The sequence below is a fragment of the Nipponia nippon genome, unplaced genomic scaffold (genome assembly GCF_047370975.1).
Source record: "Nipponia nippon isolate SJK-2023a ecotype South Korea unplaced genomic scaffold, ASM4737097v1 scaffold_5, whole genome shotgun sequence".
NCBI lineage: Eukaryota > Metazoa > Chordata > Aves > Pelecaniformes > Threskiornithidae > Nipponia > Nipponia nippon.
Genome location: NW_028262369.1, coordinates 26268275 through 26281095, shown reverse-complemented (window position 1 = coordinate 26281095; position 12821 = coordinate 26268275). Strand labels below are relative to the sequence as shown.

The 12821-nt window shown below is 49.9% G+C and overlaps 2 protein-coding genes across 4 annotated transcripts; one reads left to right on the top strand and one right to left on the bottom strand.

Annotated features, from left to right (window-relative positions):
• Positions 1-2843: 2843 nt before the first annotated feature.
• TMEM205 (transmembrane protein 205) lies at positions 2844-3876 on the top strand. Its single transcript, XM_009461329.2, has 3 exons — positions 2844-2973; positions 3074-3237; positions 3480-3876. The coding sequence occupies exons 1-3, from the start codon at positions 2844-2846 to the stop codon at positions 3777-3779; spliced, it is 594 nt and encodes a 197-aa protein (XP_009459604.2). The 3' UTR covers positions 3780-3876.
• A 398-nt stretch (positions 3877-4274) lies between these two features.
• On the bottom strand, positions 4275-12311 carry TTC4 (tetratricopeptide repeat domain 4). 3 transcript variants are annotated; one of them, XM_087733853.1, is made up of 10 exons: positions 12154-12311; positions 11952-12069; positions 11651-11812; positions 10909-10986; positions 9964-10088; positions 9582-9668; positions 8487-8701; positions 7181-7262; positions 5917-6045; positions 4275-5011 (listed from the first exon to the last, which is right to left on the bottom strand). In XM_087733853.1, the coding sequence occupies exons 1-9, from the start codon at positions 12223-12225 to the stop codon at positions 5959-5961; spliced, it is 1026 nt and encodes a 341-aa protein (XP_087589979.1). In that variant the 5' UTR covers positions 12226-12311; the 3' UTR covers positions 4275-5011; positions 5917-5958. The 3 variants fall into 3 exon arrangements, with proteins under 3 accessions (XP_087589979.1, XP_087589978.1, XP_087589980.1); XM_087733852.1 differs by having other exon boundaries at positions 5963-6045; XM_087733854.1 differs by lacking the exon at positions 11651-11812 and having other exon boundaries at positions 5963-6045.
• Between the last annotated feature and the right edge of the window lie 510 nt (positions 12312-12821).

The window sequence follows — 12821 nt, the reverse complement described above, 5'->3', positions numbered from 1 at the left end:
GGGCACTGTAAAAGCAAAAAAAAGACAAACCCAAACCTTGTTTCCCTAAGTCTGAGCAAGGCTGCTGAGGACATGGAGAGTGGTTGCAGGCAGATGCAGAAGCCCAGAGCCTCAAAGGCTTTGATGCCATCCCTAATTGCCCCGAGCACTAATGACCTGAGTGCCTCCAGGGGTGTTTCCCTCCTCACCCCCCAAGCTGCTTTGACAGCAGCAGAGAGCGGTTTGGCAGATGTCCGCAGCAGCAGAGGATGGGGTTAGGACCATTGCAAAGACCTTGCTGCCAACCTGCTTCTCCCTAAGATACTCCAGGAAAGCCACCAAAATGCCGCATGGGTGACAGTGGAAGTGCTACTCATTCATCACACCCCAGGGGACATCTGCCCTCAGCCACAGGCCTTGCTGAGAGCCCCCTCCTGGGCTTTCTTGGGTCACATAGCCAGAGACTTGCTGATGGCATTGAGGTTTTTGAAAGGCTTGCTGTTGGCTGGGAAGGGAATGAGCCCTTTGGGCATGCAGAGCCATTTAACGTGGCCCGGGGCGCCAGCCCCTTTGCTAGAAAAGCCCCCGTGTGCTTAACCATGAGCAAGGGTTTTGCAGAGCTTAACCCTGAGCAAGCAACAGTGATGCCGCGCTCGGAGTAAGAGGAGGCTGTGGGGTACCAGAAATGAGCGCAAGGTCTTTTCCAGGCACTCGGGGTGTTTTTTCCCCTCTCCGCAACACCCAGTCCCTAGAAAGGCACTTTGCCACCCAAACTCCCCACTTGGTTTATAAGCAGAAGGAACTGCCTGCCCCTCTCCTGTGGGCGCTGGCCAGTGGCTCCCATCCCTGGGGCTAGCTGCGGCCATAAGCTCCTAATCTCTGCCATATCTCAGATCATAAACATCTCCCTGCGAGGCCTGGCACGGCGCTGCCCCGACCTCCCCCTGCTGCGCTATCACCACAAGATAAAGCCATCTCAAGCTGAACGTGGTACAAAGCATTCAATTTTTATAGAGCCCTCTTATCTCCCGAAACTCAGAGCAATCCTCCCTTTTTATCACCGGGATGCGAGCCATCCTTTCTACTTATCGTTAGAAATTGCTGCTGCTTGATTAAGTGCAGGGAATGATGTATTCTCCTGAACATTAAACTTTAACTGACCTCCCCTTCTCTTCAAGTATCATGCTTTTTGCTGCTGTGAGGCCACGGTCAGCCCTCACCCCGGCCTGGCTGGGTCCCTGGGGGTGCAGGGTGATGGAGCGGGAGTGACTCGGGGGCACGACAGAGAGCTGCAACGGTGTGAAACATCTTGTGGTTTATGTGCAGGCAGGGAAAAACTGCAGTCCTGCACTGTCTGCTGGCCCTCGGGCACAGGGGAGTGTGGACAGCAGGACTGGGTGGCTTGGAGCATCCCTGGAGCACCCATCTCCAGCTGCTTCATCCCACAGCCAGCTCCCAGGGAGGAGGGACCCGCTGGCGGGTGTGTTGGAGCCTGTTGGGAGCAGCCTGCCCTTACCAGCCTTTCCCAGAGCCCCCTGTTTGCCCTTCCCACCAAATGCACCGCTCTGGGGCCAATGTAGCAATCAATCACTATTTTTTTTTCCCTTAAAAAAAAGGAATCCCTGCAGGGTGTTACCCCCTGCTCTGAACAACCCTCTGCAGCTTCTTTGCATGAAAGCACCCAGCTGCCTTGCTGCTCTCGGCTGCTAATTCCTGCATGGAGGCGAGCGATTTGGAAAAGCAGATCTGGGACCCTGGCAGCAGGAGGGCTCCGTGCCGGTGCCTGCAGCACCCGTCGCTGCCTTCCTGCACAGCACGATGCAGGGAACAAAGCCTCACCAAATGAGCATGGCTGCCTTCCCCGGGCCCCTGCCATGTTGCAGTGGACGAGGCTGCTGGAGGACTGAGTGGGGAAGCATCCCAGAAACGCCAAGAAGCTTTCGGCAAAGAAAAGGCCATGAAGACATCTGGGGATTTACAGGCCAGCACTCCAGGTGGGATCCAAGTGCCTTCTCCAGTATGTGATGCTACCATCATGAGAAGGTTTCAAGGACCTGATTTTATAGATGCCTAAATAAATACATAGGAATTGCTATATAAAAACACAGCGTATATTTATCTATTTTGCAGGGGGAGTGGGATGTAATTAGATGGCAGCGTCTCTCTCAAGGCTATCCCTGCTGTAATTCATGCCCTGAGGCGGCCAGCCAAGGGGAGGAGGAGGAATAAAGCAGGCAGCAGAACTGATGGGCTGCTCCCAGAAGCTTTGTTTTAATTAATTTCCAAAGCGCTCCTTGTAGAGGAGCAGGCAGCTCCTTCAAAGCCTCCACGCCCCCCACTGCTGCCCATGCTCTCATCCTTGTCCCAGCGTAGGGTCTGGGGCAGCGGGGTGAGCCCGGGAGCCAGCCCTCCTTCTTTGAGCCCCCAGGCCTTTTGGTTAAAGTGTGCAGAAGCTGTTGCTGTTTTTAGACAAGGGGACTTCTCCCTGGTCAAGAGGCCTCTTTGACGGCCACAGCGTGGGCAGGCGTTTGTCAGGGCAAACGCCTTTTCCCCTTTCATTGACTTTCTGCTTATTCCTGCTGCCAGGGGTCAGACGGGGCTTTGGCTGGACTTTGCCGAAAGTCCACCCGAAATGGCCGGTTACCAGGTGCTGACGCAGTGCCCTGCCCCTAAGATATAAGGGGTCTGAGAACTGGATTCACAGCCCGGTTGGGTGCATGGTGGTGGGGCTGGGAAGGGGCTGTGCCAGCTCCAAAGCTCTTTCTGAGTAAGCGGACTTGTGAAGCTAAACTGCATTTGCTGGATCCAGCAAGGTGACAGCAGTAACAGCAGCTCAGTGCTGAATTAGGGGCAGCTTGGCCGACATGGAGGGACCCATCCCCGGCCGGGAAACCATGCCGACTGACACGGAGCCCTCCAACACCGTCAAACTGCTGCACCTGGTTTTCCTCTCCACCTCCTGGGGAATGCAGATCTGGGTGACCTTCGTGGCTGGTAGGTTGTGGTCTGTGCACACTGCTGTGGCTCTCTGCCTGGGGGGAGGCCCAGGGGAGGGGGCTTTGCCCCGGGACCTACCTGCTCTCCCCCCTTGCAGGGTTCGTGATGGGCAGCCGCCTCCCTCGCCACACCTACGGCTTCATCCAGCACGAGCTTTTCCCCTACTACTTCCACATTGGCTCCGCTTGTGCCTTCCTCAACCTGACTCTATTTGCCATGTACCACCCCAGCGAGATGCTCAGCGATGAACAAACGATCCAGGTAGCCTCCCGCTTTAAAACACGAGCTGGCTGTAGCTCAGATCCCTTCCTCTGCAGGGTCCCGGTCTGCTCTGCTCCGCTGAGGCTGGTTTGCAAACGATGACGAGGTCCACACATGGCTCTGGTTAAAAGAAACCAGTTAGCATCCAGACTGCAGCGAGCCGTGTGTGTAAGCGGGGCTGGGGGAGAAATTTAATCCACCACATGCGCGAGATGTTCACAGCGGGTGTTGCTCCCCCGTAGATCATCGTCTTCTTCGTCTGTGTCGCTGCTTCTGTGCTGAACACACAGTGGTTTGGGCAGGCCACCTCCGACATCGTGGCAGACATGCACCTCATCGAGCGCAGCCACGGCCTCGGCCAGGAGGTCGGGCTGTTCACCAGCAAGTCCTGCAAGCAGCTGCGTGCCTCCAACCCCAGCTACCGGCAGCTTTCCGGCCAGCTCACCCTCTACCATGCCCTGTCCTCCCTCTGCAACCTCTGCTGCATCGCCTGCAACGGCTTGAGCTTGTACTACTTGGCTGCCCGTCTCTCTGCCCTGTGAGAGCGGGACGCTGCAAGGCAAGGGCTAGCTGGCCAGAGCCAACGCTCTGGGAAAAGGGAGCCATCCTGCTGCCTCCTTGTAAAGTAACCCTAAAGCTTCGGAGATTAAATTTCAGCATCATTAGATGGAGATATACTTTTAACTGTATTTGTGCATGGTGCAGAAATTCAGGAATAGCAAAATGGAAATGCTTGCTTTAGAGCTGTCTGAATCCAGCTCTGGAGCGAGAAAAATCCTCCATGATCTAAGCAAAAGTGTTTATGGCTGAACAGCTTTTTAATGCCCTGTGCGCTAGGCATGTCTAAAACTGCAGTGTATTTCTGCAGTCACTGAGAGAGTGCAGAAGAAATGAGAGATTTCGAATTACTTTTAATTAAATGCTGAAAGCTAATACAGATACACAGAAGACCCCGTATGTTGGCTTTACTGGTTAGTGTAATGGATAATGTTGTTATGTTTGGGTTTAGAATTACTGTTTGTCATTCTCTTGTAGTATTTCATGAGGTGAGAAAAATGGTTTCATTTATTAGGCAGAAGTCATTCTACTTAAAATAGACATGTTTATTTCCAGGTTATATAGGACAATCAGTAAGGTAGGAAAAGGGTCAGTAAAACACACTGCCCCGAACAAAGAGCTCTGCTTTACCCTGGCCAGCAGCAGAGCCAAGCGGTGAAAAAACAGCAGCTGCTTAATCCCAGGCAGGAATCTGACTGCATCCATCCCGCTGCAGCAGGCAGGAATCTCCCCAGACCACTGCTGTTAAACCCCAGCAACTACAGCCCACCTCCAAGGAAATCAGTGATTTTTCACAGGTAAGTAAGTACATTCCCAGCTGCTGTTGCTTCAACTGCAGCCAGTGTTTGGCACTGCTTCACGTTTATTTCAAAACCACATGCAGCCTATCAAAGAGGACACCTTCTGCAAGCCAGCTGGATTTCTGTTTAAACAAATAATCCTCTTTTGTAACCCTTCATTCTCTTATGCTGCTTTCCTGTAAGTTTCCCTGTGTGCCAAGATTATTTCTCCCCTGAAGCGTGCAAGGTATTTTTGTTCAAGCAGAAGTTTGCAGTCTGTAGCTGGGATAACAAACAGCAGCCTCTTGCACAGGATTCCTCATTTCGTTCTTGCTCATTATAGTCGATGCACCTTCTTGCCAGAGAAGTACTTCGTAGAGAAAGGAGAACGCTTTACAAATGCCAAAACTGTCGGAGTCCCAGCCTTTACAAAATACCTGCAAAGATTAAAAGGAGTCCTTTGGCTTCCTTGTAGCTGGCCAAGCATCATGCAAAGTGAGTGACTTCCACCCAGCTCAATAAAGACTGACCTCCCCAAGGCCACTGACAGGCTTTTTTGCTGACTGGCAGAGCCTTTTGTACCCAGGGCTACACACATCCAAGGAAGAGTGTTTTATGAATCAACTCTTCTCCCAACAGCTACTTCTAATTAAAACAGCTGTTATTCTCCCTCTGGAAGGAGGTTTCTTTTGCAACTGCCCTTACAGCCTGAAATCGGAGGGCTTATGCATGCCACTGAGTTTTATGGAGTGACAGTTCAGACATAGCCCACAGCAGTCGACCTAGAGCTCTGCTCCCACTGCGACAGACCATGCCACTAGTGCTGTGCAGCAGGCTTTCTCCAGCTAGCTACAAGATGGTGCAAGTTAACAGCACAGGCTTTACAATAACTTTTCGGCTTCACAAACAGCAAATTCTTCTCTCTAAATAACTGTGTAACACTTTAAAGTCAGTTTCAGAGTGAAATGGTGCTGCATGCTGTGTTGGGGGCTGCTCACGCAGCATCATTAACAGTGAGAGCATCGTTAACCTTCAACATGCTCTCTTTATATGCTGCTGCCTTTTTTTTTTTTTCTAAAGTAGCACTGTGCAGACAGAATCTGAAACATCCCTTTTGTGCTGCTGCTTGTGTGTAGCCCAACTCCATCCAGTCCTGGAAAGAGTAATTCATTTTTTTTTTTTTTGGGGGGGGGTGGGGTGGGGTGGGGAAATATGTAAGTCGCTAAAGCCAGGGACAAAATCCATGCAGTCCCACTGCTTCACACCTTCCCCACTTAGATACACCAAGAATTAGGGTGATTAAATCAGAGAACAAACTGCACTTAAAGCCCAAAACTCGTACTTTTTGCCTTCGTGCTCTCTCTGGACATGAACAGGTACAGCCTCACCTTTGGTGCTGCAGCACTTGTAGCAACGTGTGTTCTGGGTTCAGCTCATACATTTCTGCTCTTTCTTCATCTTCAAAATAGAGCTGAAAAAATTTGGGAGGGTTATTAAATACTTAAGATACATGAAGGCAAACTACTAAGCTGTTGAAAGTCCAGTAACAGCACACCATATATTGACTAGAGGTTTATCAAACTTCTGTACCTTGAACTGACTGTGTCAGATGCCAACTTCAGCAATGTAGAAACTGTTTTGTGTAAATTCCAAGTCTTCCCTGTATAAACCTGCTTAGCTTCTTATGGCAGTGGCAGCAGGAAGGCAAAATACATTGACTGTTCCTGTGCTTTACGGAGAAGCAATCCCAATCTATGGGCTGCTTTTTAACAGGTGAAATGCAGCAATGGTATGAGCTAAACTGAGCAAGTTTAAGAGATATTTGAACAAAACAGAGCAGATTTAAGAGATTTGAATCCAGCAACTGTGCCTTAGACTGTACATATACACAGAGCTACAATCCCAGTTTTTAACCTGGTAAAGTACACAGCCACTGTACTTTTGGACCTGCCTGCTCACTGCACTAAGGGAAGTGCTGTTGCCTGGCAAGTGTGACACTGAAGTGGAAAAGGAAAGACAAACATCTGTATCCTTCTATGTACAATTTCTGAAATATTCTCCAAACCTGCCATAGCCACAACCAACTCGCATCCCACATGAGCTAAAGCCTTAACAGACATATATTGTCTTGATGGGATTAAGTGTTTAAGCACCACCAGTTAGATCTGAAAATAACCTTTTTTTTAAAAAAATATTTTCTCATTTGTATTGAACAACTTCACAACAACACAGTTAAAAACCTGGTAGCCTATCAGCTTGATGCTCTAAATCTTAATTATCGTTACAAAGATGGGAATCCAAGCAATATCTATAAACCCCTTCTATCAAATACAATGTAAGTGGAAGACAAAAGAACTTCAATTTTCATTAATGAATTCTGTGTCCATGTCAGCACAGCTGGAAAATGTTTGAGTTAATAAATGAACGTAGCTCTCCAAATCCTTATTTCCCATCCGTGTATGGTAAGCAGGTAACAATGCCATTGCTTTCATATGCTCAAAGCTGCTCAATCTCACTCCAGAAAAAAAAAACAAAAACAAAAACAAAAAAACCCAAGCAAAACACAACAGACAACCCTGAAATAGAAGGAAAGTCAAACTTCTCACCTCAAGATTGCTGGGAAGGTATTTTCTTTCTAAATCCCAAGGAGGTAACTCAGCAAACATCACCATTAAATGATCAATAAACCTAAAAGCCAAAATACACTTGGTTAGCTTAGATGAAGTGTTCAGCTTCAGTAATTCATACAGTTGCATTTGAATGATGGTAAAAATACATTAGCGAATGAGTTGAAAGTAAGTTTAGATCACGAATAGTTTCTTCCCTTCAAACTCACTGCCTTCCCAGTGAGACCGATGCCCTGTTGTAACTCATGCTTTCAAACTTGAGCAGTGCAACGGCAAATTATTTTTAACTTTTCATTTTCACACTGAAAAAGATGTCAAAATAAACACCCTGCATTTCATCTAAAATTGATTTTCCTTCTACATGGTCCCACCAGCACCACACTTCATCAGATCAGAGTGCTCAGAATATGCTTGTGTGTCAGAGGCTTGTTTATTTTGGTACTTCAGGAGTGCTGGTGGCCAATTTGTTCTAAGAATCCATTTTCACTTCCTTTGGCCATGAAAAGGCGTAGTGAACACTACTGTATCAGAACCACAGCTTTATTAATCTGCTTGCACTGTAATTTTAAGTCCTTAACTTATTAATAGATCTGAGGAATACATATCTCCCCACAAAAAAAAAAGTTACAAATTCCAAGTTTGTTTAACATTGCAAGATCAGAAATCGAAGTTAACATCAAGAAAAGTGGAATTCCCACCTTGCCAGTCACTTGCTTATAGTCTGAAAGGTCTGCAGCACTTCAGTCAGGCCTGCTGTAAGCCCTAAGGAAAACTGGGTTCGCTGGTGGTTACGAGAGGTCCCCTTTTGGAAGTTTTTTATAATTTTTAAGTTTAATCTTCTTTCCTAGATCCCATATTTGGAGGGCTTCGAAACAGCACCTTAATGAACCTCTACAATCCATGCATGCAGACGGGTCACTGGTATTACTGGCCACTGGTCTAAGCTTGCACTGCAAGCTCCTTTAATCACACTGGCTAAATATGTGTTTCTCTGCGCTATAAATTTAAACATTAAAATAAAACGTTAAAATAAAAACGTTTAAATAAATAAATGTTGAGATTTTGGCCCTCATATTTTAAAGCAGCATTTGTAAATCATAGAATAATTCAAGTTGGAAAGGACATCAGGAGGTCATCTAGTGCAACCTCCTGCTCAAAAGCAGGGTCAGCTATGAGGTTAGAAATCTGGAACTACTTCACGAGCATGGCGGTGTTTCACTTGCTGTCTGTTCTCATCTACTCAAACATCTCCTTTACGCAAGGACACTGCCGACAGTGCATTTACCTGGAGTTCTCATGAAAAGCCGCAATGAAGTCTGTTTGCTCGTGCTCAGGGTACAGAAAGAGAACAGGCCAGTTCAGGTTGCCATCAGCATCTAAGTGCACCTTTGCCCCCGTGGCATTGTCAGAGTGGAACCCATCTAAGGATACCTCAGCCAGGCCATCCGATATTTCCTTTTCTTCATTTGAAGGCTCAAGAACCAGCTTGATATTTCTTTCCTGGGGGGGGGGGAACCAAACCCAACCAAAAACCAAACAGGTATGGTGGGGAGAATAAGAGCAAAAAATTAGCAGTCAGTAAAAGGACAAATCATGCCATTCTTATTAATTAGTCAGCTCTTAAACGTGCCATCAAAAGCCTTCCTATGCTATCAGACTCAGGTGAGCGGTCTTCCCAGTAGAATCCAGAAGCTCAGCCAGACACCCAGACTCCTCATAAAATGGATGAGGAGAAGTGGGAATCCAGAGGAGCACGCATGCTGAGAGAAGAGCCTGAGAAAATGTGGGGAAAGGGATGCATCCGAAATCCTGTTCTTTGGAACCTAGCAGGCATAACTTCAGGGTGCAACTACATGCACCAGCGCCTGAGAACATCCACTCTTTCAGAAAACTGAAGCTCACTCTTTTCTTTGGAAAGACAACTGCAGAAGAGGAGGTTGGGTTCATATAATAGCCCAAAATATTTTAACATAGCCCAAACATTTGCCGAGGAAGGAGAGGATCCAGCATTGATTCCTCCACCCTAGCGGATGGGTATCTTCTATCCTTCCACTGAAGTAAAGCCCATCAGTGGCAACGAAAGCAAGGTTCATTGGGCCAGTGTGATGCTACAGCCCAGCAGTGAGAGCACTCTCTTGGATGCTCAGTCCATCGCCTAACACTGGGTTTGTATTTTGCATTAGTTGTTACCTGAAATATGGACACGTGGGAGCTGGGGCTAGAGCCACGCAGATAAGGAGAATCATGGTTTTAACTCAATTTTTTGGCTCTAGCCCTTCAAAAGCCTGCGTATGAGAACAACCTCTTAGAGACAAACAAGAGAGCTCTTAAAAAAACAACAAAACAAACCACACAAAACCAAACCCCCTCACTGACCCACCTTTATTGCTGCAAGCAAAATTTCCTTTTGACGCTGCTCTTTCTTCTCCATCATCTTTGCTTTCCTTGCATCCCGCTCCTCAGCTCGCTACATGTAAGAAAAGGTTGCACCATGGTCACACACAGCAAGTCAATGCCCATCACTGCTCTACTCTGCCAGTGAGTGGAGAAATCAGCTCAGATCTCCAGAAGGGTCCCCTCCAGCTCTTTCCCCTACGCATCTCAACAAAACACACTATGTGGAACCACCACTCAGTTCTGTGTGGGGACATTATACTACACAGAAACTTGTACGGAGCACTCTTCAACCAAGGATCCCAAAGAGCTTCTTGACACAAAGCAGGCGACAAGCATTGTAGACGCTAGACTGCCTTAATATTTACCTTTAATTTGTCAGCTTTAGCTCTCATTTCCACAAGCTTTTTCTCTTTTGAATCTATTCGCAAGCCCTCCTCACACCATGCTATGGCTTCAGAGAAATTCTTTAGCTCCATGTGACAGAGAGCTCCTGGAAGGATTAAGATTTTAAGTTGCTAGTATTGGAGTCATTATACAGCTACCACACAAAGTGGTGGTTATAAAGACACCATCAGCCCTAGTGCTTTCAAGAGGCATATACAGCAGCGCACGCTGTGTCTTGCACGGTCATGTTCAATCGTAGGCTTCCAGCAGTTCTGTTCAGCTGAGAAGAAAATCTAAAAGATTTCAGCAGTTCTTATATCATTTGCTCATCTAGTCACAGAAATCAGCAGAGTGATGCTAGAAGTGTCTGTTACAAGCAAAATTATAATTAACATATCAGTATTTGTCTCATAAGGAAAAATAAAGCAGGCATTTCCATGGAGTGAGAAATGCTGGGGGGGGGGGGGGGGAACAAACCCCCAAAACTAGTATTGTGGAAAACAGCAAAAGTTATGCTGTGCTCTACAGAAACAGGTCCAATGCCTCTTTGACAGACATAGAAGCTGAAGAGCAAAGAGCAGAAAGCTAGTGTTTTGACTGAAAAAACAAAGCAAAAGCAGACTTCTGTTTTGGGGAGAAACAGCAATAACAAAACAAGAGAAAAAATCTCATAGGGTGACCACTTTACTTTTCTGACATGAATGCTGTCCAGAAACAAAGTACGATGCATGCACACAGTAATTTAACGTTTATAACCACTGCTATTTAACACACAGAAACATGCAGCGAAACAAAGCAACATCTAACAACAGTCTGTTCCAGGGCTTGTAACAATAACAGCATAATAAGTAAAACTAACACGTGCAAAGCTGTTCTGAAACCATGTTCCTTGCACTCCATGCAGTAACATGTGCTTTAGCTCTTACCTCTTATGATCGCTTTGAGATGGGTGGGCTTTAGTTTTTTTGCTTGGATGGCATCATTGAGAGCAGAACGGTAATTACCTATAAAGCAAGCAAAACTGCTCAGAACCTTTCATTTAAAATCCAAGAAGATCCCAAGGTGACAAAATAGCTTATGTGGAGACTCTGGAATTCACTGTTTCTACAACCACTGCGAGGTGAGTGGAAGAAGAAAAAGCAAATCAAGAGCAAGAAGTGAAAGGACAGGAATCAGTCACACAGGTGAGAAGCAAGTAACATGACTGTGAGCAAACCATCTCCCAGCTGCAACACACAACAGCCTCAGACGGCCAAGAACACCTTCCCTGCTGCACGGATGCTGTTGGTGGTAGCTTGAGGACAACACAGCCAGGAAAGAGCGATAGAATATGTTGCTTCAACAGATTTTTGAGGCTGGGGCATCCCCCTGTAGTTCCAATCACCCTGTGAATCTGTTCAGCATCAAAAACCACTGGTTTTGCCCTCTCCTGGAGCCAAGGCTTGAGCAGCAAGCAACAGCTGCAATGAACAAAGCACAAACCCTGCACGCAGCCACGCTTCGAAGTGAGCCAGGTCTTCAGGATTCAAGGTGGCTTTTTCTCATTAATAAGCTATTTAGCATGCTGTATCACAAAAAAAAAAAAAAGTAAAGAAAAAGAAAACCCAAAGTGGGGAGGAAGAGCAATTTTGGACCGCAGAGCCCCCTTCCCAGCCCCGTCGGGGCTACCCAGGTGAAACTGCGCGGCCCCCCGGTTGGTGTGCAGCACCGCCTGCAGCTCCGGCTCCTCGCACTTCTTCTTCAGCCCCTCGGAGTAGGCGATGACAGCTCTCCTGTAGTCCCGCTCCCTGAAGTACTCGTTCCCTTCGTTTTTGTACATCCTGGCCAGCGCTGCAGGGGAGGGAAGGGGGGACAGGGCCTGAGCGGGGGCCGCGGCGGCCCAGGGGCGCCCCACGCCCGCTCCCCCGGCCGGGGCCGGAGCGGACCGGCAGACCCCCCCCCCCCCCCCCCGCCGGCCCCGGCCGCCCACCTGCAGGGTCCTGCTCCTCGTCGAAGAGGAGGGACTGCAGACAGGCCAGCTCCGGCTGCCGCGCCGGGTCGATCTCGTCCGGGCACCGCTTCATGAACATGGGGATGGCCTCCAGCTCCTGCGGGCGGACACACACCGGCCCTCAGCAAGGCCAGGCCAGGCCAGGCCAGGCCCCCCGCGTCCCCCGGCCCCGCCGCCTCACCTGCTCCCAGGTGTCGGGGTGGAGAGCGCCCCGGTACCGCGGCGCGGCACCGCTCGGCTCGGCCTCCGCCATGCTGCTGCTCCGCGCCACGCCGAGCCCCGCCGCGCCTTCCCACCGCCCCCCGCGCCTCAGGCCCGGCCCCTCCCGCCTCAGGCCCGGCCCCCAGCGCCCTCGGGCCCGGCCTCTCCCGCCTCAGGCCCGGCCCAGCGCCCTCGGGCCCGGCCCCCAGCGCCTCAGGCCCGGCCCCCAGCGCCCTCGGGCCCGGCCTCTCCCGCCTCGGGCCCGGCCCCCAGCGCCCTCGGGCCCGGCCTCTCCCGCCTCGGGCCCGGCCCCCAGCGCCCTCGGGCCCGGCCTCTCCCGCCTCGGGCCCGGCCCCCAGCGCCCTCGGGCCCGGCCTCTCCCGCCTCGGGCCCGGCCCCCAGCGCCCTCGGGCCCGGCCCCCCCCGCCTCAGGCCCGGCCCAGCGCCCTCCGGCCCGCTCTCGGCAGCAGGCTGGGGAGGCACCGGCCGTGGGGAGGGCAGGTGGAGCTGATCCTGCCTGGGACAGGGAGGAGAAGGACGTGGTGCGGGAGCACGTAGAGAGCGTGGGCCCACCACAAAGCCCGACATGACAGCGGCACCATCGCTGCTCGCCAGCTCTGGATCTCAGCCCCCGGAGCTGCGGCACGG